This window comes from Micropterus dolomieu, linkage group LG08 (genome assembly GCF_021292245.1).
Source record: "Micropterus dolomieu isolate WLL.071019.BEF.003 ecotype Adirondacks linkage group LG08, ASM2129224v1, whole genome shotgun sequence".
Classification (NCBI taxonomy): Eukaryota; Metazoa; Chordata; class Actinopteri; order Centrarchiformes; family Centrarchidae; genus Micropterus; species Micropterus dolomieu.
The window spans coordinates 32,598,320-32,622,633 of NC_060157.1; the positions used below are offsets into that span (position 1 = coordinate 32,598,320).

The 24,314-nt window shown below is 43.1% G+C and overlaps 1 protein-coding gene across 2 annotated transcripts; it reads left to right on the top strand.

Annotated features, from left to right (window-relative positions):
• Positions 1 to 981: 981 nt before the first annotated feature.
• On the top strand, positions 982 to 24,248 carry rtel1 (regulator of telomere elongation helicase 1). 2 transcript variants are annotated; one of them, XM_046056618.1, is made up of 33 exons: positions 982 to 1,271; positions 2,854 to 3,052; positions 5,090 to 5,183; positions 5,265 to 5,346; positions 5,521 to 5,581; positions 5,818 to 5,893; positions 7,777 to 7,861; positions 8,104 to 8,169; positions 8,398 to 8,539; positions 8,664 to 8,702; positions 8,790 to 8,865; positions 9,496 to 9,593; positions 9,966 to 10,021; positions 10,543 to 10,617; positions 10,710 to 10,791; positions 10,908 to 11,040; positions 12,523 to 12,636; positions 12,791 to 12,831; positions 12,920 to 13,005; positions 13,089 to 13,166; positions 13,244 to 13,321; positions 14,247 to 14,393; positions 14,543 to 14,658; positions 17,059 to 17,182; positions 17,785 to 17,941; positions 18,019 to 18,176; positions 18,311 to 18,406; positions 18,598 to 18,808; positions 19,480 to 19,617; positions 22,602 to 22,733; positions 22,928 to 23,116; positions 23,208 to 23,330; positions 23,834 to 24,248. In XM_046056618.1, exons 1-33 carry the CDS (start codon positions 1,170 to 1,172, stop codon positions 23,899 to 23,901), a joined length of 3,522 nt encoding a protein of 1,173 aa, XP_045912574.1. In that variant the 5' UTR covers positions 982 to 1,169; the 3' UTR covers positions 23,902 to 24,248. The 2 variants fall into 2 exon arrangements, with proteins under 2 accessions (XP_045912574.1, XP_045912575.1); XM_046056619.1 differs by having other exon boundaries at positions 22,608 to 22,733.
• Positions 24,249 to 24,314: the final 66 nt, after the last annotated feature.

The window sequence follows — 24,314 nt, forward strand, 5'->3', positions numbered from 1 at the left end:
ATCATATCCTTTTTAGTGGTGATCTGAATTAAAATTAAAAAATAAGTAGTTTGATTGTTTCATATGACTGTGGGCCTCGGGTGTTTTGTCATCTCAGAGGCGAAAGGATGAGAGACATTTTATAAGCAAGATAAAAGTACATAAAATAACAAAATATAACATGACATAACTATAACTAAAGAACAAAGGGGTATCATGTGACAAACAACAAGGGCATTATAGAAAAATAATTACATATTTTAACTGTTCTGACTGCTTTTTCATTCTTTAAACCAAATAAAAAAATTTATGTAATGTGTAATTTGTATCTTAAAAAGTGGTAATTGTGGTTTATTTTCTTTCTTTCCATTTGCACTTGTGAATATAAAACTTCCCATACAAAATAAAGAGGTTCAAAAAATATCCAGGTCGCCAGTCCATCGCAGGGCCACACATAAACAGACAACCACTCGCATCCTGGGCGGCTGTGGCTCAGGAGGTAGAGCGGGTTGGCCGTTAATCGGAAGGTCGGCGGTTCAATCCCTCCCCCTGGTTGCGTGTCGAAGTGTCCTTGGGCAAGATACTGAACCCCGATTTGCCCCTGGCGGCTGTTCCGCCAGCGTATGAATGAGTGTGGATGTAGTGTAAAAGCGCTTTGAGTGGTCGAAAAGACTAGAAAGGCGCTATACAAGTACGGAACATTTACATTTGCATCCTCGCTGAAGGACATTTTTGGTACATCGAACCTATGACCTTCATAGTGTGAAACAATAGTGCTAACCACTGAACCACTGCACTGCCTTCTAAGTGATAATTTTTTATACAATCAATATCACTCTGTCTCTTTTCTGCGAAATAATAGTTCAACCAGTTAACGTCTTAAGAGATATTCCAAATCTAACCAAAACTAATTCGGTAAAAACACAATCATAAAATAAATGACAAATGGTTTTTGTGATCATTATTCCGAGGGTTCCTGAATGCAGCAGAGGAGCGTCACAGTGCGCATGAGCAGTGGCAAGTTTAGGCTGAAAAGCTGGCGCCAAGTAGAGGCACATTCAGAGAGTTCGTGCGTGACTGCTATTTCTTCACACTGCGGCTAAAGCAGCCACTGCTAACTGCTAACAACACGTCCCACCTGCGACAGGTAACCCGGGAACCTACTCTGACGTCAGGGAAGGAGCCACGTGATGCCGTCACTGAGTTTAAATGGAGTCACAGTGGAGTTCCCGTTTCCTCCGTACGACTGTCAGAAGGCCTACATGAGCAGGGTGCTGGAGTGTCTGCAGCAGGTGTGTGTGTGTGTGTGTGTGTGTGTGTGTGTGTGTGTGTGTGTGTGTGTGTGTGTGTGTGTGTGTGTGTGTGTGTGTGTGTGTGTGTGTGTGTGTGTGTGTGTGTGTGTGTGTGTGTGTGTGTGTGTGTGTGTGTGTGTGTGTCACCTGGACAGTCCTGCCGGTGTTCTGTGTGTTCGGTTTACTTGTACTTTACTTGTTTCCATGTTATGCAGAAGCACTTCCCCACAGAGGTGTTGCTGCACTATAGGTGTGTGACAGCTTCAGGTACCAGCACAGGTGTTATTTACACCGGGGACATGTCCCCATCACTTTTTGAAAAACGGCCTAGAGACGTGCAGCACCAGTCGGTCAGTGACTTTAACAGCTTGTTTTTGGCTGTTCTCTCCCTGAACGTGACACAAAGAGGAGGGGAGACTAAATCTGACTTAGATTCTGTTATAGGGTTAGAATTTACTTTTCGTGTCCACCATAAATTGGTGTATAACATTTCACCAGGATGCAGGAAATTAAGTGTTTAATGCTCAACATGTTCTGGAGGAGGAGCCTCAGACTCATGTATCTCAGCTATGAATATTTCTTCAAAATACTGTTAAAATATCGGCCAAGTGTCTTGTCACCCCTCTAATCTGAGCCCTGAGGTCTCCAACACTTTAACACTGGTTACTATTTACTCCGCTCCTTCCTGTCCAGTGAAAACCCCGTATCTCCAGGTGATAACCTGCAGGATGAAGAGTTCCTTTTTGGGCTGAGAAAATCCTCCTCCTCCACAGATCAGCTGGAAAATGCATGGTCACAAAGCTGAAAACAGGCTTTTCTGTGAAGGTTCTCCAGGTCAGAGTTATTCCAGAAAGGTTATAATCAAGGACAGCTGAAGACACTGGAAGACTTCTCATCTCATGGACAAGAGACAACACGTCCAGCTGCCCTTGATTTGAACTCTCCTTGGATCACAACAGGCTGTTCTTCTGACTGTTAGAGATACGTGGTTCTCTCTAGGGCTGAAACTAACGATTATTTTCATTGTAGATTAATCTGTGGATTTATTTTCTGCATTAATCGATTTTATATGATGTTTTTTGTTTCCCAAATATGGCGTCCTCAAATGTCTTGTTTTGTCCGCAACCGCAAGAGATTCAGTTCACCGTCACAGAAACCAGAAAATATTAACATCCAAGAAGCTGGAATCAGAAGTTTCTTTAGAAAATATCAAAATAATCAGTGATTTAATTTAATAGTTGACAGCTAATTGATTAATCAGCAGCTGTAGTTCTCACAGCAAGGCAACGCTACAAACACATGATGATCTTATAGACCATGATGCATTGCTGCAGATTAAACTACATGTTCAGAGTACATGTTGCTGGTAATACTGCAGTAAGTTTCTGAATGCAGGTCTTGTAGCTGAGTATTTCAGTAAAGGATCTGAGTACTTCTTCCGCCTCTTAATGTTGCTGCTTCCTCCAGTCACCATTTAAAGTGTTCATCCCATAATAACCTTCAGAGAGTCATGGATGCATGCTAAGACTAAAAGATGTTGCAGAATTTGTACTAACGGAGATGCCTGGTGTCTGTGTTTCAGAAGATGAATGGGGTTCTGGAGAGTCCCACCGGTACAGGTAAGACCCTGTGCCTGCTGTGTGCAACCCTGGCCTGGAGGGACCACTTCAAGGACACCATCTCTGCCCGCAAGATTGCCGAGAGGCTGCACGGGGACGAGATGTTCCAGAACACGCCGCTGTCATCGTGGGGGACGGCGGCTACAGACGGAGACACGCCGAGTACGTTCCCGTCACGCCGCCTCACACTGCAGTTTATACAGTAACAACTGACACCCCACAGTTATGAATGTGGTTAAATAATAAACAATATCAAACATGACGTTCTCTAACCGAGGCTGAACCTTATTGTGCCAAACAGTGAAAGAAAACAAAATAAATATGATAAGGAAACAACTGGGGCTGGGCGAGACGGTCAAAAATGCTCTCAAGATAAAACATTTCATATCATTCTATTGATAATTATCAGGATAAATGTCAAATCATTATTTCTTTCAGGATTAAAGGCTGATTTTTGCTGTTGTGTTTCTTTAGACACAACAGATAAAATTGATAAAAGAAACAAACACTGATCACAATCGTCGGTCGATTCTCAGCATTGGTTCCATCTTTTGTATCTTTCAAATGATTTTGAACATTTTATTAAACTTACACATTTTACTACAATCTTTAGTTCATTATTACACTATTCCATCATTTAAGTAACTTTAACACGTGTTGTTCAGATCTGTCCTTAGCCTCTTTCTTTCAAACCTATAACATCCCCTGAAAGCATCCCTGCTCTCCTTCCTTGGATTTCAGTCTGGACGACTTCTGTGTTTTGCTCTAAACAATATTTGTAGAGTTTTAAAGTCTACTAGTTTTGGAAACTCTGAGCTCACAGGTCACCTGACAGCCTCAGTGTACAGTGTTAGCAACTTTAGATGACAGGATACAGGAAGCTGGTACAAATACTACCTGAATAAAGTGTTAATATTATTAAAATTATGTTGTTATTTAATTAAAATGTGAATTTATTTCACAGTATCCAAACTTAAAATTTTAATTAGTTAGTTTCTAAGTTGAATCTAATACTTCATAGATCATTTCCCCGCTCCTGTGTATTGATCAATATTTAATGTCACAAGGTTAACCCTCATTTCTCTCAGCTGTTCAGAAAAAGTAGTTTCTGACTCCTGATGTTGAGATAAGACCGTTTGTGGGCTCAGTAAGCAGAGAGACATTACATGTGTTTGTCTCTCACATAGAGAAGAAAGTCTGTTAATAAACACTGTGAACCAGGCGTATTCAAGTCTTATGTCAGATAAAAATAATATTCACCGGAAAAGGGTTTTTAAAAGAACAAAACCACATCAATCTTCTAACCAGCGCCGCCGGTTAACTCATGGATACCCAGTAGGGCCAACCGATAACTCAGCCAAAATGAGCTAACTGCAGATAAATCTTTCTCGGTGTTTTATACCAGCCGATAAATGACAATAAAAAAAGAAACGCAGAGACGGATCCTTTAGTCATGTTGTCGTTGTCCACCAGAGGGCGCTCTGCAGCTTGGAACGCCAGAAATCCACCACAGAACACAGTAATAAGCTGTAGTTTAGTTCAGATGCTATTTATCACAAGTTTCTTTTTAATCTGCATGATGTCTTGTTCTGGTGGTGAGGTCTTATAACCACACAGAACTAATGTTGGGGATGAACTTTGCTTATTATTTGACTGAACAATTAATCTAAATTCTATCAAAATTGCAAAATGAACCACACCATAATTTATTTTAATGTTTTTGAGTGAAAATGAGGTGAATGATGTAAAAATGATCACCCCCCCCCCCATCACAAATTATATTAGATATTTCTTCAAAATTTTTCAGCCTTCGTTTATATTCTGTGTTTCTGAAAAGAAGAAAAAAAGAATATCAGTCGATATGTCAGAATATCAGATTAAAAATTTTTCAAATGACAAAATCAGTCTGGTTTAATGCCCAGGCATAATTAAACAAGAGTCCCAACATTTTGTCATTCAGACTTTATAACATAAGAAGCAGAATTCTCTAATAAATGATCAAATTGATCAGGTGAGTCACTGTGAGACATGAAGAAGCCTTTAATGGTAAAAGACGCTGCTCCCTCTGTAAATGTTCTGCGTGAGGAATGTTTATAAAACAGATCGACAGCAGTGTCACACCAGTAACTGGTCTGTAGAGTAAAAAAGCACTAATTCTCTGATTTCATGTAGTTAATGTGTGCTGTTGTTGTCCTGCAGCCTACTACACTGATGTTCCCAAGATCATCTATGCATCCAGGACGCACTCTCAGCTCGCACAGGTCATCAATGAGTTAAAGAACACCTCATACAGGTAAACTCTGACTGTTGATGTGTTCCTGATAACACCGTCCTTGGCTTCAGACTGTTAAAATCATGTGACCCTGCTGTCCAGGCCAAAGGTGTGTGTGCTGGGATCCAGAGAGCAGCTGTGTATCAACCAGGAGGTGATGCGTCAGGAGAGCAGCACCGTCAAGGTTAGCAGACTGTAACACGAGTTGGCTGGTGCTGTAAGGTTACATGTATGTGAGCACCAGCGGTGAGCAGGTGGAGGTGTCTCAGGTTTGTTTGGCCTGATGCTCGTCTTTAAAGAAGCAGCAGGTCGGACGCTGAGTGTTCTGGCTGATACTGAACCAGTTTCCTGTTTTCAGGTCCATATGTGCAGAGGAAAGGTTTCCACCAGGTCATGTGTCTACTACAATAATGTTGAAGGTAATGGTTTAACTGCACAGTCACTATAACAGGATCCAGGTAGCAGAGTGAGATCTGGAGACGCCCACATGCAGAGTTTCAGCACCACAGAGAGGTTCCTGGATTGCTAATGGAGTGTGAATGTGTGTGAATGGTGAATGCGATGCGGTGTAACAGCGCTTTGAGCGGCTGCAAAGACTAGAAAGGCACTATACAAATACAGAGCATTTACATTTTACGTCTGTGTTCGTCCTCAGAGAAGAGCACTGACAGAGACCTGGTGAATTCTGTCCTCGACGTGGAGGACTTGGTCAAACTGGGCAACAAACAGAGGTGAGGTTAGATCTTCGTCTCCGGCTGGGTTCATTATTGATTAATCATCGTTTTCTCAATCGGTTGTTTGGACGATAAGCTTGACTTCATTAAGTAGTTTCATCCAACATAATTGCTTAATTGATTATGACAATAGTTGCCAGTGGATTTTCTGTGGACCGATTAATTGACTACTTGTTTTAGCTATGGCCGTTCAAAAAAATTGATACAGCAATATATTGCAATACTTTTTTCCACAATACTGTATCGATTTTTCCAGCCCACCATATCTATACATTAAAATACAAACAAACTGTGCTTTGACTCTTAGCTCAATGCTAACATTTAAAGGGAATCTCCATTAAGATGTTAACAGACAGTAGCATCGCGATAATGTTATCTTAACATAAACTATACATTTTGCTTCACATGCTTAACATCCTGAACAACGTTCTTAAAGTACATGTGTTTCCTAAACTCTCTGTGAAATAAAAGAGCTGCTAACTTTAATAGCTTGGTCTGCTAATACCACACTGACTAGCTACAGCAACCCCAAAGGGTCAAAACTCCCAGAGCCCTAAATACAGCTACCAATGGAGACATTGCATGCCAAGAAGAAATAAGTAAAATGTATTTAAAGCACTTTCACAGAGCGAGTCACACCTTGCTTTACAATAACACAGGCCGTAACAATAAAAACTGTAAAATAGCCGTGTAATAAAACATATGCAGCAAACATCATAAAACCTCAAAAGTAACCAGTCAAAACTGAGGCGATCCATGATTGTACACATTAAATAGCTCACGGGGAGAGAAAAGCCTAAGGAAGGGCAGCACCACACAGTTATCGATATAATGTGATGTACATATTAGACTTAGAGCTGAAAATACAACTTGCGATTTCAGCAAGTTATGTAGAGCATTGCAATATATCGTGATACGTATTGTATTGTGAGGTTCTTGCCAATACCCAGCCCTAGTTTCGGCTCCCAGATCTGCTGTAAAGAATTTCAGATAAATCAGAACTCCGTTAGAAAGCTACGGTATATTGGCAGTAATTGGAGGTGTGTTGTGCTCAGTACATACAGTATCTCTCTGTCACTGCTTGTTAATAACCAAGTTAAGGGTGTTTGGACGTGACAGTAAAGCCCCCCTGAGGGGCAGGAAGCTGCACGTGGTCACAGTGATACTGGAAACTGAAGCTTACGGTCCGAAACCAGAGCGAGTAACTGGGAACAAACTGCTGTCCGTCTGAAGGACAAACCTTTTTTAAATTAAACCGGTCTTTATTTCTGCAAGTACAGATGTTTAAAGCAGCATAGCAGTCTATGGAATTAGCTGTCTGTGAAATGCCGTTAGTGGCACTATTGCAACCAGCTACCCCCCATAACTCCATAAACTACCTGGGGAAAACACCTGTAGCCATCCAGCAAATCCCAAGCTGCCAGCCACAGCATCCAGGCAGCATCTGGACACATTAGCAACCACCCTAATACTGTAGGGATGCCCTGGGAACCTGGAGTCATTTGTAAGTTCATCCCTGTCTCAAGATGAACTTATCATGACACCTGTTGAACAAACACACAGGAAATGGATCTCCTGTTCACCGCTGGTACGTTTCAATAGCACGCTCATCACACTGCATGTAGCCTAATTAGTCTTCTTCCTTCCCCCTCTACCAGCCTCACCTCCCAGGTAGGTAGTCCACGTCAGTAGCAAGAGGGAGGAGCACAACATGACTGACATTGACTGAATATTATTTATTTTATTTAGAGTTAACCTTTGTTCCCAGGTTTTCTCTGCGTCTGTGAAAACTGTATTAAGTGCTGCAGCTTCTTTAGTAAAGACACGTTTCCCTTCAGGAATTTGAACATTTAAATTCAAAGCTGAACATTTCTCTGCAGGGTCTGTCCCTACTACCTCTCCCGATCCTTGAAACAACAAGCAGATATCGTCTTTATGCCATACAACTACCTGCTGGATCCAAAGGTGAGCGTACTGCTGAGAGCTTATTAAATGAGTCTGAATGGTGTGCTGCCCACTGCTGCTAAGAGTCCTGCTACGTCATGTCTGGATTTATGTTTCTCTGCTCCTGCTGGAGGAATCGATTTTACCAGATTAACAGCAGCGTCCTCCTGGGTGACAAACCTGATGGTGTTCCAAACTAGATCTTCAGCATTTACTTCATTACTTATCCAAACATGTGCTGCTTCTCTGCCTTTGCTCCACAGAGCCGCAGGGCGCACAGCATCGAGCTGAAAGGAGCCGTGGTCATCTTTGATGAAGCTCACAACGTGGTAAGACTCTGTCCTGGTCACATTTACTCTCTCTCTGTTAATGTCATAATAATAAACACCAACGTGACATTCTGCCAGTTTAACGCACAGCAGCTGGAGTGGAGGTAGAAACCATGCAGATCAGATGGTGCTGTGTTTAGTTTTCTCTTGAGCTTGTTTGGGGCTGGAGGTTCAGGATCATGTAGACAGGCAGAAGGTCCCACCAGGTGACGTTCGTGTTGTCTGCAGGAGAAGACATGTGAGGAGTCGACATCCTTCGACCTGACTCCCTACGATCTGGCCTCAGCCATCACTGCTGTGGACCGGCTGCTGGTGGAGAAGACCAAAGAGGCTGCACATGGAGAGTCACTCACTGAAGACTTCAACTCAGGTCAGCTTCTTTGTCTCGACCACATGGTGGGATTTATGGCGTTTAACTGCCAGAACATATTTGAATGAATCTGTCCTTTACAGTTTATGTACCTAAATACTAGCTGGTGATATTTCTGTTTCAGCTTTTAAAATGGATGTAGAGACCATTGCTAAAATTAAACGTAAGTATCCTTAAAGACATAAAGATAAATAATAATAAATATGTCCAGTTTGTTATTGTCTCGAATGGTTGTTGTTTGGTTCGACAGGGATCCTGCTGGATCTGGAAGCTGCCATCGACTCCTACGAGCTTCCAAGTGACAGAGGCGTCACCAAACCTGGCATGTAGGTGGAAGTGCAGTAGGAGATTATGTGTGTCGGTGGATTCTGTTCTCTTTGGGTGAGACCACCATGGCATCTGATACGGATTTCCAAACCCCTTTCCACGCAGTCAAACCTCACTGTTTGTGGTTGCCAACAGACTCTTGTACAACTGTAGGGTTGAACAATAAACAGAAAGTCAATGATTAGGACGTAAAAGAAGACATAATATGAAGTAGGAGGCTCTGTTTCACCGTCTTGACTTTAAAATAAGATTTAAATATTTTCATTGTGTAAGGTGACATTGTTTTACATACTTGTGTAAGAGACTGATGGGTGAAGTCCAGGGCAGACACCCGTACTGCTCCAGACCCAAGCTGTAGATAACTCCTCTCACTGGAAGAATCAGAACCGGCTTTAATGCCAAGTAGGTTTTCACATACAAGGAACGTGCTCTGGTTTCTTTAGTGCATAACAATAAACACGGTAAGAGAAAATAAAACTGATTTAAAAAACACATACAAGTACTAAAGAAGTCATAGTATAGAGAGAAATAGAAAACGTGACAATAAAAATAAAACGTATATTAATGATTACAGTAGGGACTGCATGTCTTCCTTTTGACTTGAATAGTTGTCTGTCTGTCTGTCTCAGGTTCATCTACGAGCTGTTGGAGAGAGCCCAGCTGACCTATAGCACCAAGACAGCGGTCTACGAAGCTGTGGAGCAGATCAGTGGATACTTGGCAGGACGTCAGTATGGATTGATTTCTTCATGTCTTTGCTCAAGAAACATGGCTCTTTATTTAGGATCTGTTACATTTCTCGTCTTAGCCAGACCTTTCACTGCCTATACAGAACAAAATTATAAATGCAACACTTCAAATATTTTTCACAAATCTGTCAAAATCTGTGTTAGTGAGCACTTCTCCTTTGCCGAGATCATCCATCCACCTCACAGGTGTGGCATATCAAGAGGCTGATCAGACAGCATGAGTAATGCACAGGTCTGCCTTAGGCTGGCCACAATAAAAGGCAACTCCAAAATATCTATCTATCTCTCTCATTTAGACCCTGTTACAAAACAGAATCATGTGTGGTTGTAAATAATAAGTTTCTCCTCAGAACCAGGAATATTCCTGAACATCAACGGACTGCAGAAGCTGGCTGATATCATACAGGTATGCTACATGCTGACGTTACTGCAACACCTTGAACGACCAGCTTGACCTCATGTCTGGAGTCAGGGCATGGTTAGCCTAGCTTAGCATAAAAGACAGCTCTGTCCCGAGTTATAAAAACACCAACCAGCAGCTGTTAAGCTCACTGACTGACATGCTGAGTCTGTTTAATCTGCACACAGATGGAAAAACAACAGCTTGTGGTTTCAGGGAAAGTTTTATGTGCTGGAAGTGTTTCTTGGTGAACAACAGCTGCGTGCAGAGACTGTGTGCAGCATCCAGAGGTCATCATAACGAGGCTGTCAGGTTCGCTGTTTGTTAAAGGTCCCTCCAGCATGTAGCTCCCACTGAAACCACAAACTGTTTTACCAGATTTACTTGATATCCATTTTCTCATCTTAAATAAGCATATTTCTCAAACTGTCAGTAGGAGCTCACCAGGTTTGCAGCTGCACATCACATCTGCCACACATCACTGATGGTTTTCAGTTTACTGCAGCAGGTGTGTCCTCCTCTTGCAGCTGGTGTTCTGTGGGGAGCCGTCAGACGAAAAGGAGCGACACAAGCTGATGGAGTCCAACACGACTCATTTTAAGGTGCGTGTTAAGGCACGAGCGGCCGTGTTGAAATGACTGTGTGTCTCCACAGTGCAAACAGTGACAGTGTCACATCTGTCTGTTGGGCTCAGGTTCACATCCACCGAGACAATAGCTTTCACAAGAAAAAACAGAGCGCTGACGTGTGGGCTGCGTCTTCATCAAAGAAACAAGGTGACGCCACAGTGCTGGCTGCAGTGCTCACTGTTGGATGTTTGTCATTAGTGTCTCTCCCTGAGTCTGAGTAAACCTGCTGAAATGTTTCATCTGTGTTTCTCTGCACCTCACAGGCAACATCCTGAGTTACTGGTGCTTCTCGCCGGGCTTCAGCATGCAGGAGCTGGTGAATCAGGAGGTCCGCTGCATCATTCTGACCAGTGGGACCCTCTCTCCCCTGACCTCCTTCACCTCTGAGATGAGGATGTAAGTTACCTGTTGCGTATGTCTTCCTGGTTCAGCTCAAAGTCTGACTGGGAGGTTTGCCTCAGATACTCTAAACTACGCCAGCTACTTCAGTCACTTGCTGCCAATCTCTTCAAGCGTTAATTATGTGGCTCTGAATTCATGCACAGGTGGGAGGTTCATTCAGATGAGGCAGTGCAAAGCAAGTTGTTGGGATTTTGGTGGAAATTGGGTCTTTGACCTGAGCCACCTCTGAACTCCATCTGTTTCTGCTGCGACATCGATCAGCTGCCTCTTGATCAACAAGATCAAACTAAATACTTTAAATAATCCTTAATCCATATAAACCGATTTAAAGAAACACTTTCCATCCATGAGCTGTGTTTAAATTTAATGTGGTGAAAACAGGAAGGTCTGTAACTCGGTCTGATTGAGTGACTGACAGGATCTGTCTCCACAGCTGCTTTATTCTGTGAGAAGAGTTTCTCTCATTCACTTCATCAAATCCCTGCAGACTTGTCATGCTTCACTGTGATTGGTTCAGCTGTTTCAGAGCGATGAGACCAGTGATGTGATTGGTTGAGAGCATATTTATTAATCATGCCTTCTGATCTGTATTCACCTTCAGCCAGCTGAGTGTCTTTTCCGCGCTGGGCGTTTTTTTTCCAGTCGCCAAGAGTTGCACTTGTCACTGTCACTTTTTACCCAGCCATCCAATCACAACGGTTACTATCCTGGAACTGGGCTTCGTCCTCTTGGACTAAACGGTAGTACTGGCCGAGATGTTTCCTCGCCCACAAAATCATAAACCGACATACAGCCAGTCTGCCCTCTCTCTCTACCTGCTTCAGCCTTCTCTTCATACAGAGCAAGAGCCAGAGCAACTACTCTACTCTGTGTTGACATTTTTACTTCCAGTAAAGTTAGCTAGAAGTACTTGCAACCACGGATTTTATGTATCATAGCAACCAAAGCAGGAGGGGAAAAGCTAGTGCTCCCTGCTGGGCGTTTTCAGAAGAGCAGCTGGCATTTCCAGCTGGCAAAAAACGATTTGGTGGACACAGGGCCCTTAGTTTTGAATGTTGATTAATGTACATTGTCCCTTCTCAAATAAACAATAAAATAAAACAGTGTGGGCCAGGACCAGAATCAGTCAATGAGTAACAAAGAGATTAAAATGGATTTAAGTTAGTGTGAAGTTACTCTTTGATCTGTACTTGCCATTAGCCAATCAGAAAGTGTCATATTTAGCTGTGCTAGCTCTGGATGATGATGTTGGTCTGCACGTCATCTGAAAGTGATGAGGGACAGCAGCAGCTAGAAAGGCAAAGCAGCCGTCTGTATTGATCTCTGAGCAGGTCCCTCTGGGGACAAAGTCAAAGTCTTGAACACTAACAATCTCCACCGTCATTTTCCTCACAGCCGAAGAGCTGTACTACCCAACAACTGCAAGAAATGTATGTATGTGTACCACATGTAAAACTAATCTTCATGTTGGTGCAGAAAGTTCCCCGTGAGTCTGGAGAACAGCCATGTGATTGAGCGGGACCAGATCTTTGTAAGCATCATTGAACGAGGCCCAGACGGAGTGGCGTTAAGTTCAGCGTTTGATAGAAGGTTAGTGTTTTCTTCCACAGAAGAGCTTATACGCTTTTATCAACACAGTCATATGCTTTGTGTTTGTTTCATTTTCTGCAAAAGTGAAATAGTTTTACTCTACAGATGGTTTACCCTCCTGTTGTGAAACTGATAAGCTTTCCCTCTGTGCCAGGTTTGTTCCTGAAAACATGGCGTCTTTAGGAAACACTGTTGGTAAGCTGCTTTCCTTCTGATTGATTGACTTTACCTGCAGTGTGATTTGTTTCATCACCACGTGAATGCCGCTGCGTTTTCTCCTCAGCCAACCTGAGCCGTGTGGTTCCTCACGGTCTCTTGGTGTTTTTTCCCTCCTTCCCCGTGATGGAAAAAACCCTGGAGTTCTGGAGAGTAAGTAGAGCCTCGGAAGAATAGAACTTATTCTTATTGTGATTTATTTATCTGTGTGTGTGTGTGTGTGGGGGTCTCATCAGGCTAACGGACACGCAGACCGCATCGAGAACGTGAAGCCCATGTTTGTTGAGCCTAAAGGAAAGGGCACCTTTAACGAGGTGAGTCTGGTTTTATTAAACCATGACAGTGGAACATGTTTCCAGGTTCCTGATCTCATCTCTCTGTCGGTCCTCAGGTTATTGACGGATATTACAGCAAAGTCAATGATCCAGCGTCCAAAGGGGGAAGCTTCTTTGCTGTGTGTCGAGGGAAGGTGAGGGAAAAGTCCTCAAACGTTTCAGAACATACAGTTTTACTCACAACTCCAATGCCGATAAAAATATCGCCATGAAATGTACTGTGGATATTTGTGATATGCAGAGCAGATATCATGTCTTTCTTCTGGTGTCACCAGCAGACTAAACAATACAGAACAGAGATGAAAATGGGGACACACTATCAAAAGACATGATGCATAAATACAGTAAACAATAAAATCAAAACTGGGACATTGGCCAGATGAAAGTAGGAGGGCGTGAGAAGGATCATTTATAATCCGGAAAGCTTCTTTATATTTAATTCACATGTCTCACAAAAGGAAACTTTCAAATTTCCTTTTGCTGCAGGCAATATAAAACTGCTGCTCCGTGTCCTACTTGGCTGACTTAATTTTTTACTGCAGCACATGCCATTAGATACACTCAGCTCATTTTTACTACACTTTGTCCTGCATTTTCAATTTGCAGGACAAACTAAAGGAGCACAGATACACGTCATAATTCACTAAACACAAAATTCAATTCAAATTAGCTTTATTGGCATGAATGTGTAACAACAATATTGCCAAAGCAGTGACGACAAACATAAAATATTACCAAATGCTAAACACATAAAAGAAAGTTAATATAACGAAATTATCCAAAACATGAACCATATTTTCTCTGTAACAGTAACATTAAAATCATTTGAGCATAAATGAACAGGACTTTAGATATTTAGTTTGATTATTCAAAGTTTAGAACATGATTTAATAAACTGTGTTTCTGTCCAACACTTCTCTCATCCTGAGATTCGTTCTGTCTTTGTCTCTGAACCAGCACGATTTCATCCGCTGGAATCTCTCAGCTGGTTAACAGAAGACGTGTGAATGTGAACACGTCTTCCCGTGTCTCAAACAGCGTCTTGTCTTTGTGTTTCAGGCCAGTGAGGGTCTGGACTTCGCAGACACCTTCGGTCGGGGCGTCATCATCACCGGCCTTCCTTTCCCTCCAAAGATGGACCCTCGGATCATCCTGAAGATGCAGTTCCTGGACGAGATGAGGAAGAAGAAAGTTCCTGGGATGACGGTGGGGCCGTGGGGGGGGGGGGGGGCTCACTTAGTCTCTGTTGTTTTAGTGGCTCAGTCGCATCACGGTTGTGTTATCTATATGTGTGTGTGTGTGTGTGTGTGTGTGTTTGTGTGTGTGTGTGTGTGTGTGTGTGTGCGCACGCGCAGTACCTGTCTGGGCAGGAGTGGTACAGGCAGCAGGCGTTCAGAGCGGTGAACCAGGCCATCGGCAGAGTCATTCGCCACAAGGAGGACTACGGCGCCATCTTCCTGTGCGATCAGAGGTCAGACAGCCGTCATATCGCAACTTATTCTGAGACAGTTTAACAACGAGAAACCTTCCACGGTGAGGATCTGGACTCCTGGGGCCTCATGTATAAAAGACTGCACAGCTTTTATGCTGAGAGATGGCTACACACAGAATTTGAAAAGTACCTACGCACAGAAATCCACATGTATAAAACCAGGCGTACACCAGGTCCTGCGCACCTTTCCTTTACAAATCCCAATCAACGTGAAACTGAGCGCACATGCACGAACCACATACCCCGCCTTGACTCCTCCCATAAATTACTATGCAAATGACCAGAAACAGCCTGCGTCACCTCCTACGGTACAAACAACAGCGGCCAATCCTGCTGCAAAAGAGAAACTTCACTAAGTGCAAGATCAAGGCGCTGATCACTGAAGTGGAGGAAAGAAGAAATATTTCATTTGATGGTTTGAACTCTCTGATCAGCAACAAACGCAAAACGACGGAGTGGCGTCTGTGTTACAATAATAGTCAATGCAGCCAGCTCAGAGAATAAAGAAAACATGGGCTGACGTGTCCAAAAAGACGGGAAAAGAGTTTTTCTAATACAGAAATCTAGGTGTTTGTGATGTGGAAGTTAGAAAGCACAGACTGTTTAATGCAGCTTGTTCACAAACAAAAGAAGAGAGTTTTATAGACTTATATTATTCTAAACAAAGACTCTAGGTAGAAAGGGCAACACTATATAGGCTACTGTTGATCCCATCAAACACACACCTGTCGGCTCCCGCTACCAACAGCCAACTGCCAGAAACAGTGGGTATAGCCTACTTGTACTGTATTTGTACCGGGATGGCATGGTTACGCCAGGTCAGTCTGTCAAATGCTGGACCCAGTTCAGCACACAGATCCAAGAGCATGACTCTTGGGAATCTAAATCGAAGTATTAGCCAGTCACCATCATGGGCCAGGAAATCTTAACGGACACTCTCTAATCCTTGCACTCGCGTTTTCCTCTGCATTGCCAGAGCGCAGCCATGCCAGTGTCACGCAGTATTTATATGTTTACAGCTGTCATACAGAGTAGGCTTCAGACCTCGCCAAAGTGAGGGCTTCAGTCAGTGGTCTCCCCCACTCTGGGAGATCATTTGAAGATTTAGGTTAGACAGGTGAACACACTTTTAATGTCGGTTTTTGGGTTTGGTTGCATCATGAGGACTGATGATGAGGATGGAAAGCAGCGATTCTGGGAGAGCTGTCCCTGGCTTTATTTCCAGACATTTCTAATCTACACAGTTCATATGTGCAGGTGGTGAAGATGTGCCGGGTGAGTCGAGGTGAGAAGGCAGATCTGTCTGTGCGTCACCGCGGCGTCTCAGTGCGCTCTGTGCGCCTGACAGCACAGTCTGTTCACTGCAGCCTGTTTACACACGAAAAATAAACTGAAAACTAAAAGGTGATATATGCACAGAGGATATTATTAAAAACTACTGAGCTCTCTTCTGCAATTATTTATTGCTATTTGACGTTACCTAGGATTTTTAGATGATGATGATAATTCCATCCGTTAGCCGAGTCTGAAAAGGACTCGGTAGCTAGTTTCACGTCTAATATCAGGGAAAGGCATCCTGCCACCTGACATTCTGGCTTTAGGCTGGGAGGTTCACAACTGACCGTGAGTGTCCGTGGCTACACTCAGGCCCTCCGCTCTGCGCTCCAGGCGGGCTGATGAAATATTTAGCGAACATTGATTTAAGATTTGGCTTATTTTATTTCTTTTACAATTAAAGGTGCAGTATGGAATAGTTATGGCTCATTGTACAAATAACACTGCTAGTTTGAATGTTTATATGATAAAGTGATAACGTGATATGAAGTGAAATTAAATATGTGAGAGCCATTATTATGTATTCCTCTCTCATTCAATTTTATTTTGATATTAAACCACATGATCAAACTTTTATTGTGTATTCACGGACATAATTAGGTTTTTGATTGACTACTTCATTGACATCTGCACAGTAACTGCAGTGAAGATGCTTTTGGAGTTCACTGACAGAGCCAGACAAAAGTTTGCGCCTCGGCCCGCGCATTCCCACTCACCTTCATTTTTATATATCCCACGTGTGTGTGAAAACCAGCGTACCTAACCTTTTTGTGCATAGGCAGTGTTTATACATGAGGCCCCTGGTGTTGAGCCACTGTTAATGAAATCTGTAGACAGGTTTTAGATGCCGCTGTTAAAGGGGCCCTGCAGCGAGAGACATCTTTATCTTTAGTCTCAAGAGTGGAAGGACCTTTATTTCCTATAGTGCAACTGGATAGCTTTCATTCAGCCCCCCTGCCTCCTAGATGGCTACTTGTATCTATTTTGTAATGCAAGCTTTCTGTTCACGTCGCACCACAGACTAACGTGTGACCTCCCCCACAGGTTTAAAGGCTCTGATGTCCGGGCTCAGCTTCCATCGTGGGTCAGGCCTTATGTGCGTCTGTACGACGGCTTCGGGAACATGGTCCGTGACGCCTCTCAGTTCTTCAGGGTTGCACAGAAACTGGTTGGTACCTCACACGGGTCACAAACATGCTCAGCCGACCCACGGTCCTGGTCCTGGGTCAGCTGGCCAGAAACACAGTGAACTGTAACAAAGCTGTGTTTGGTACAGAAAGCAAAAGAAATATCCATCTTTAAATATATATTTGGAAAAAGTCAACAGCAACATATCCTCCCAGCAGTCCTCTTTTTGTCCAAATGCCCCCATCAGCTATCTCATCTCTCTATAGATAAATAAGTGTTCTGTTGGACCGACTCAGTGCCAGTTACAGGACGAGTGTCAGGTCTTTACATGCAGCAACAAGTCAGTCAGGTCTGAGTCCAACTGTGGCCAGCACACAGACAAAACAGAACAAATGTCCCGTCAATGACTCTCACGCATCTCCAACGGGAACCATAATTGCACATATTTTGTGCGGTTCTTCCTAAAATGCAGAGAGACTCACGAAAATGATGTAAACTGTGACTCTAGTTTGGATAATACACGTCTGTGGTGTCACGTCTGCACCTGAAAGCAGGGACAAACGCCTCCGGCAGTCGGACCTGAAGCTGATTCCAGTTGTATTTGTCAGCATGACAGTTTGTGGTTGTGTTTTTCTGTGCCAGAGGCCTGTGGTGGAGAAGAAGGCTGCAGCAGAGAGCTGTGGGACAGTGTGGTCATCTGACACTCAGTCCTCTCGCTTCACCTCCTCCCACAGCTCCCACACACAGAAGGCCAAGGCGCTGGACGCTCACCTGCCTAGCCTGAAGAGGAGGAGGCTCAGTGAGTACGGAGATGAGGGGAGTGTTTAAACAGTTCAGAGGGAAAGAGTTCTTTTGTTTATTTGTCTTTGTGATCAGATGAACACTCTGGAGCCAGTGGGATGGCCAGGATCTGTATTGAGTATGAGAGCGAGGTGCAGGAGAGTCAGAGGAGGCCGGCCAGCCTGCTGGATGCTCTGGAGCGAGGCGACCATGGCAGTGCAGAGGACGCCAACGCTGTTGTGGGAGAGGAGAAGGTAGCTTTTTCTCTGTCAGACGCTTTGGTCGGTCTTACTAGCCTAACTTGCGAAAAATAAGACGTGTGTGTGTGTGTGTGTGTGTGTGTGAACACAAAAGCCAATAGTCAATAGTACATTTCTTTCTTCTGAAGGCAAACCATTTGTCCACACTGTCTCTCCAACATGACAAGAGGATGGCTGATGAGTTGCGAGGAGGCAAACGTAAAATCAAATTGGTCCATGAACAGGTAGATGTTACATGTATGTTAGATGCTTTCCACTGCTAGAAGTCAGCAGAGTCTGGATCTGTCCAGTGCTTCTGGACACCTAATACACAGTCCTGTACTTTAAGTCTGAACCACACAGTCAGTAGGACGTTGTAAGGACATCTTTTCAGTGTACGTTGCAGATGTGAGCCGTGTATGTTTCTCTGTTGCAGAGAGCGAGCGTGTCGGATGATGTGTCCGAGGAAGGCTCCGCCAGCAGGGCTAAGAAGTTCCTGGCGGAGATGAAGAAGTCTCTGAGCCAGGTGAACTTTGACCGCATCATACAGGCTCTGCAGACCTACAAGAAGACAGACAACCTGGACATCCTGCTGACAGAGACGGCTGTCTTAACCGAAGATGCTAACACTCACAGTCTACTCCGGGGTAGGTCTCCTGTACCTTCACACTGGTTTTGAGACTCCAAGTGTTTCTGATATTTTGTCTGTTCAAATGAACGGAGGAGCAGAAATATGTGAAGCAGCCGACAGAGTTTAGTACAACAATGGCCTCAGCCTGACCGTAGAGTCCAGTCATCTGCCTGTCACAAAGGTGGCTTTTAGCCATGCTAAATGTTCTCACTGAGCGTCATGGAGACCCATGAGCAGGGCCGGATCACTGACCCCCCAGGGCCCTACAATCCCAGCATGTCCATTAGTTCCACATAATTTGATTAATTGCAGATCACAGGATCCATATCATGGCTGATGCAGGCACTATATAGATATCAGATATATGTAATGCCTGGTTCAGTTGCCATCCTTTGTGTTAAAACACTGGCAGCTCTCAGCTCTGAGCCAGAAAACTACCTCTGGTCCAATGCCTGAACACAATGTGTGCACAGAAGATGACGCCGGCTCTGCTGGCATCACAAGAAATTATCAGTTAGACTTTCTAACAGACTTACAGCGAGGCTTCTTTACTGTCTGTTTCAGATGATTAATAAACTGAATTTGTTTCCAAAGAGATACAAATAACCAGGATCTGATATTCTTAACTTCAGTAACCGTGGTGTGTCTTTGCACGTTGTCACCAGTGGATCTCTAACTGTGTCACAGGTATCTACCAGTTCGTTCGGCCGCATCACAAGAAGAGGTTTGATGAGAGATGCCAGCAGCTGACGGGGCAGAGCTGCGGGTACAAAGTGGACCACTCGCTGTCCAAGGACGAGAAGAAGGCGTTGGTGTTACAGAGCGGTACGGCGCCGCACTCTTCCACTCGTGTGGTCTCTGTGTCTAACAAACACAGAATATGTTTTAATGATCCGTCCACTCTTCTTAGACGTCACATGTTAATAATCAAGTCTATAAACTTTTCTCTGCCACGTCCAGCTGACGTCATCAGATCCCTTTAATTTTTATATATATAATTTAAAATGATAAGCTTTTAAAAGATACATTTTCTGCAGTAATTGATTATGTGTGTATCTGTATACAGTAACAACATGATGTTCAGAGATCATTAGTGTGAGAGCTGTAGCTATTAGGGTTTCACAGCTTTTAGGAGACTTAATCAGTGTGTCACATGACCACCTGGAGTATGGAGAGAGGGATTTGGTAGACCAGATTTTTTTGTAAACTGCTGCCAGTCGTGTAGGTTCATCTCCATAAGCACAAAAAAGGCATCAAAATGTAGCCACATGCCTTTTCTCCCTCAAAATGCCAAAATCTTCCTCAGTGGAGGTTTAGTTTTTAGATCTGAACCTTAATTGATAGGTAACTCAGTCGTGGTCTCAATGACTCCAATAGAAATTTCAGACTGACTTCTCTTGTCTCATCCAACTCTTCAACTTGCAAAATCTTCTTCCCTGTTTGGAGTGTGGACACCTGCTATATATTTTCAAGCTCTAACTACAAATACCCAAATTACGGCTAAAAAGCTGTTTAAGGTAATTGCACTTAACCATCAACAATACTTCTAATTGTTGCACAAAAAGGAGGTTGACTCAACAGCGTAGTGGTACGGTCCTCAAAGAATCACTTCTGGTGCCAGGTATTGGTTCAGTTCCCGCCTCGGGTGACTGTGTTAATAGATTATACTTGGAACTTTGCACAGCTGTTTGTTGTTGGAGCTCAGTGATGCTAACAAAATGTGGAGTCCTTACTGAGTTGCAGTGGTTACTTGAAAAAATTTATGTTGTCAGTCTTTCTAAATGCAGTCAATCTTTACATGAAATTAAGTCTTTCACAGCATAATTCTTTAGCTGTTAATTTATTTTTTTCTTCAACAGTGGAGTAGACGTCACAGAAAATGTATTTCCATGCAAAACATGCCTTCTGTTGGTGCTTTGGCGGCATTTTATGTCAAAATAAGACACTCGATTGACAGAGAAACTTCTCCTCACACTGTATCTGAATAGTCTGGTGGTAAAGGTCAGCTCTCACCCACATTTTCTTAAGGAAATGCCCATTCTAGCTTAAACATGTGACTCACCAACTGAAGTAGGATGGGTTTCAGGTTTCAGTAAAGGCAGCTATAAACGTAAAGGAGTCTGAAAGAAGATATAACACATTCCTGCTCTTACAAGAATTTCCCCTCAGAGATCAATAAAGTATTTCTGATTACAAATATCCACAAGCAGTAAAACACACAGAGGGAGTTTCCTGCCTCACTTGCTCTGGTGGTTTTGGTGGCTAATGTTAGCTCCCTTTGTTTAGATGTTTTGCTCTGTGACTGACATCTCTGGGCCTTTCCGAAAATAGACCCTCGCCACTTCCACACGGAGTGAACTCTGGTCAGCCTCACAGCCAAATCGAGCTCCCTATCCTGCGTAGGGTTTAAATACAGCGGCCAACGTTAGGACAAAGTACACTCTCCCCAGCGTAAATAGGATCTGACGTTTCTCACTGCTGCGTGGATCAAATAAACAGCAGTTGTATTAAGAACCTGGATTGATGCTGAGGAACAGTGTTTTTTAATTTCTTTTTTTTACAGTAACGAAAGTGAAAGCAGTTGTGATTCATTTTGTGTGGGGTTTTTTGTTTTTAATGAACCAAATTATTTTGGTTAGATTTCGAATATTTCTTATGACTTTATATATTTACAAAAAATAAATATTATATTCTTTATGAAAAGATTATTATTCATCGTAAAAGGAAAGCCTATTTGAACCTCGTTATCTTATTTAAAAAATATTAGGCCTACATTCCCCTACAGCATTTCAAAATAAATCAAACATTATATTGAAGCATTATCTAGTCTGAAGAATTTAAAACGGTTAAAATGTATAAAGACTTAACTATTTTTCTTTAATGCCTCTGTTGCTTGTTACCTGATCCCCCTGTGTATCTAGTTGTGTCATTTTCTGTCGTTTAATTTAGGCTATTTTCAATTGAGCTAATACGATTCGATGAAAACTGTTGTATTGTCTATCGGACAAGATAATTTTTATTAAACACAATGTTGTTAACATGTGAATTGTGATATGAAATATTTAGGAATTTCAAAATCCTACATGTTAACCAGCGAAGTCGCACGGAACTAACATTTGAAAGAAAGGTCCCCCATCGTGCAGCAACCCGGCATCAGTGCTCACTCGGCATTGGAGTGTTGAACAACCCAATAATAAAGCTCAATAAAAGACCTGTAAACACAAATATTACCACAAACAGAAATTCTTCTATCAAAATAAGGATAATATTGAAATATATCTCCCAGACCTGGAATCTGCGTGCATTATAAATAAAGCTGTGGACTTTCCTGGCCGGTAGTTTTGGGGCAGACCTGATGAGGAGGATTCACCCTGTTCAGCAGGCAGAGGCTGGCCCTAATATTTATTTCCACAGAACAGATGTACCATGGGAAACGGTGGAGGCTGTATCAGGTCTCAGCTGTAGAGGTGTGACAATACACTTGGCTCACAAAAACAAGACTATATCTGAACACCTTAAGAAATCTTCAGTGACGAAATATCTGACTGGAAAAATAGTTTACTGTTTCCACCAGGTTCCCTGAGTGCTGCCACACAAACGATTTAAAAGTGGCAGGGGCATCTCCTGTGCTAATTTCACCCTCACACTCCATCATGCTGATATCGTGAGACAGCTTTTCACCTTGACTAGAAATATCTAAATATCATCACACCCCTCAGCTGTGCTCTGAGAGTCCTGTTTGTGTTAGATGAACTGAGCGTACAGGAGGAGAGGAACGTCTCGAACCGCTCTGTGTTGTTTTCTGAAAGCTACAGACAGACAGTCAGCTGTGGGTCTCACCTCTACCAGCACCACGTCTACCTGCAGTCAGCTGAACACACAGCAGCTCAACAAAGGAGGACACCATCTGAACCAGCAGGGATTGAGAGAGCCTCTGACTGGTGGGACATCACATCCTTTTACCTTTGTGTTCACTAACTATGAAGCACTCGGTGCAGGTTTAATCATAAGATCACTATATGTAGTAACTTGACTGCTGGTTAGTATGTCACAGCATTAACTCTTCTACACGCATTTATTTCACATCAGTAACGTTGTTTAGACAAAGTGTTGAATTAATTAATCGTCTCCTCAGGCTCTGCTCCAAAGAGCGAGGTCCACGCCGCCTTCCTGTCTGACGTGAAGAAAGCTCTCGGAGCAGAACAAACCGCTCGGCTGTTTCAGGCCATTCACAGCTACAAGAAGACTGACAACTACGAGAGCCTGGTGACCACGGTGGTGAGCTTGTTCACAGAGAGAGACGAGGACTTCAGCCTTCTAGTCCGTACGTTCAGATCACTTCTCTTGTGTGCTTTCTTGTAAACAGAGATTCTTGACAGTGGTTCACTCGGTCTGTCTTCTTCTGTTCTGTCAAGGATTCGGGATGGTCATCCGCCCTCACCATAAGAAGCAGTACAAAGAGATGCTGGATGCTCTGATAGGCCAGTCGGTCTCTGCTGCTGGTGCTGCTGCTCTGAGTGAAGACCAGCAAAGACCAGGTGGAGCTCGACCCTAACCCCACTAACCCTTATTCTGTTTGTGTTGTTCCTCTGGTGTTAGAGGAGAAGACAGCATTAGGAATGATCCTCATGGAGACTTCCATGAAATTATCAAAACAGCAACAATCAGTCTCTCTCAGTCTGACTTCCTGTCTGTGGCTCTGAGCCCATTGGTTCCTCCTGAAGACATAAATCTTGAAACAGATTTATAGTTTTATGTTTTAAAGGGTTAGTAATTTACTCAAACAGCTGCTCGCTGTAACTGCAGACTTTAAAAGGTTCAGTGTGTAACTTATTGTGGGATGAAACCATCTTTTAAATCATTCTGATAGTGGTGGGTTTTGTTTGTAGAGAAATGAGAAACACACTGTGTAGATGATGTTGCTGTGTTTCTCCACAGACCCAACAATTGTGTTATCATCCACAGAACATATGAATATTAAATATACCCAGGAGTGTGTTCCCTACGAGATCAACATCTTCTGTATGTCTTTTGTTTTCAGCTTCGTCTCCTCCTGCAAAGACACAAAGCAAGATTTCCTGTTTCTTCTCATGCAGCCAAAGAAAGTAGAGCTCTGTGGATGGATGTCAGTAGTGTTCCTGCTGACATCCAGCGTGAACCCTCCCAGCTCTGAACACTGAAGCTGGACTGGCTCACGATGAATGAATGAACCAGATTGAGTGTTGGGACTCACTGTATTTCAAACTAACCTGACGTCTGTAACTCCAACACAACAACAGCGCCTCAACAAGCAGATCACTACTTTTGACTGTGCACAAGGACTCTGCACTTAAAGGAAGTGTACAGCCTGGTCTGTTGTGTAATGTCATGAAAAGTGAAAATGTAATGTGAAGAATTAAATTGTTTTTATATATTTTCTTTCTTTAATTAAATTCATAAAACATCTCCGCCTCAGATCCAAGCCTCAGGTGTCATCTGTAACAGCAGAGCTGCATCCTCACCTCTCTGCACCTGAGAGACTG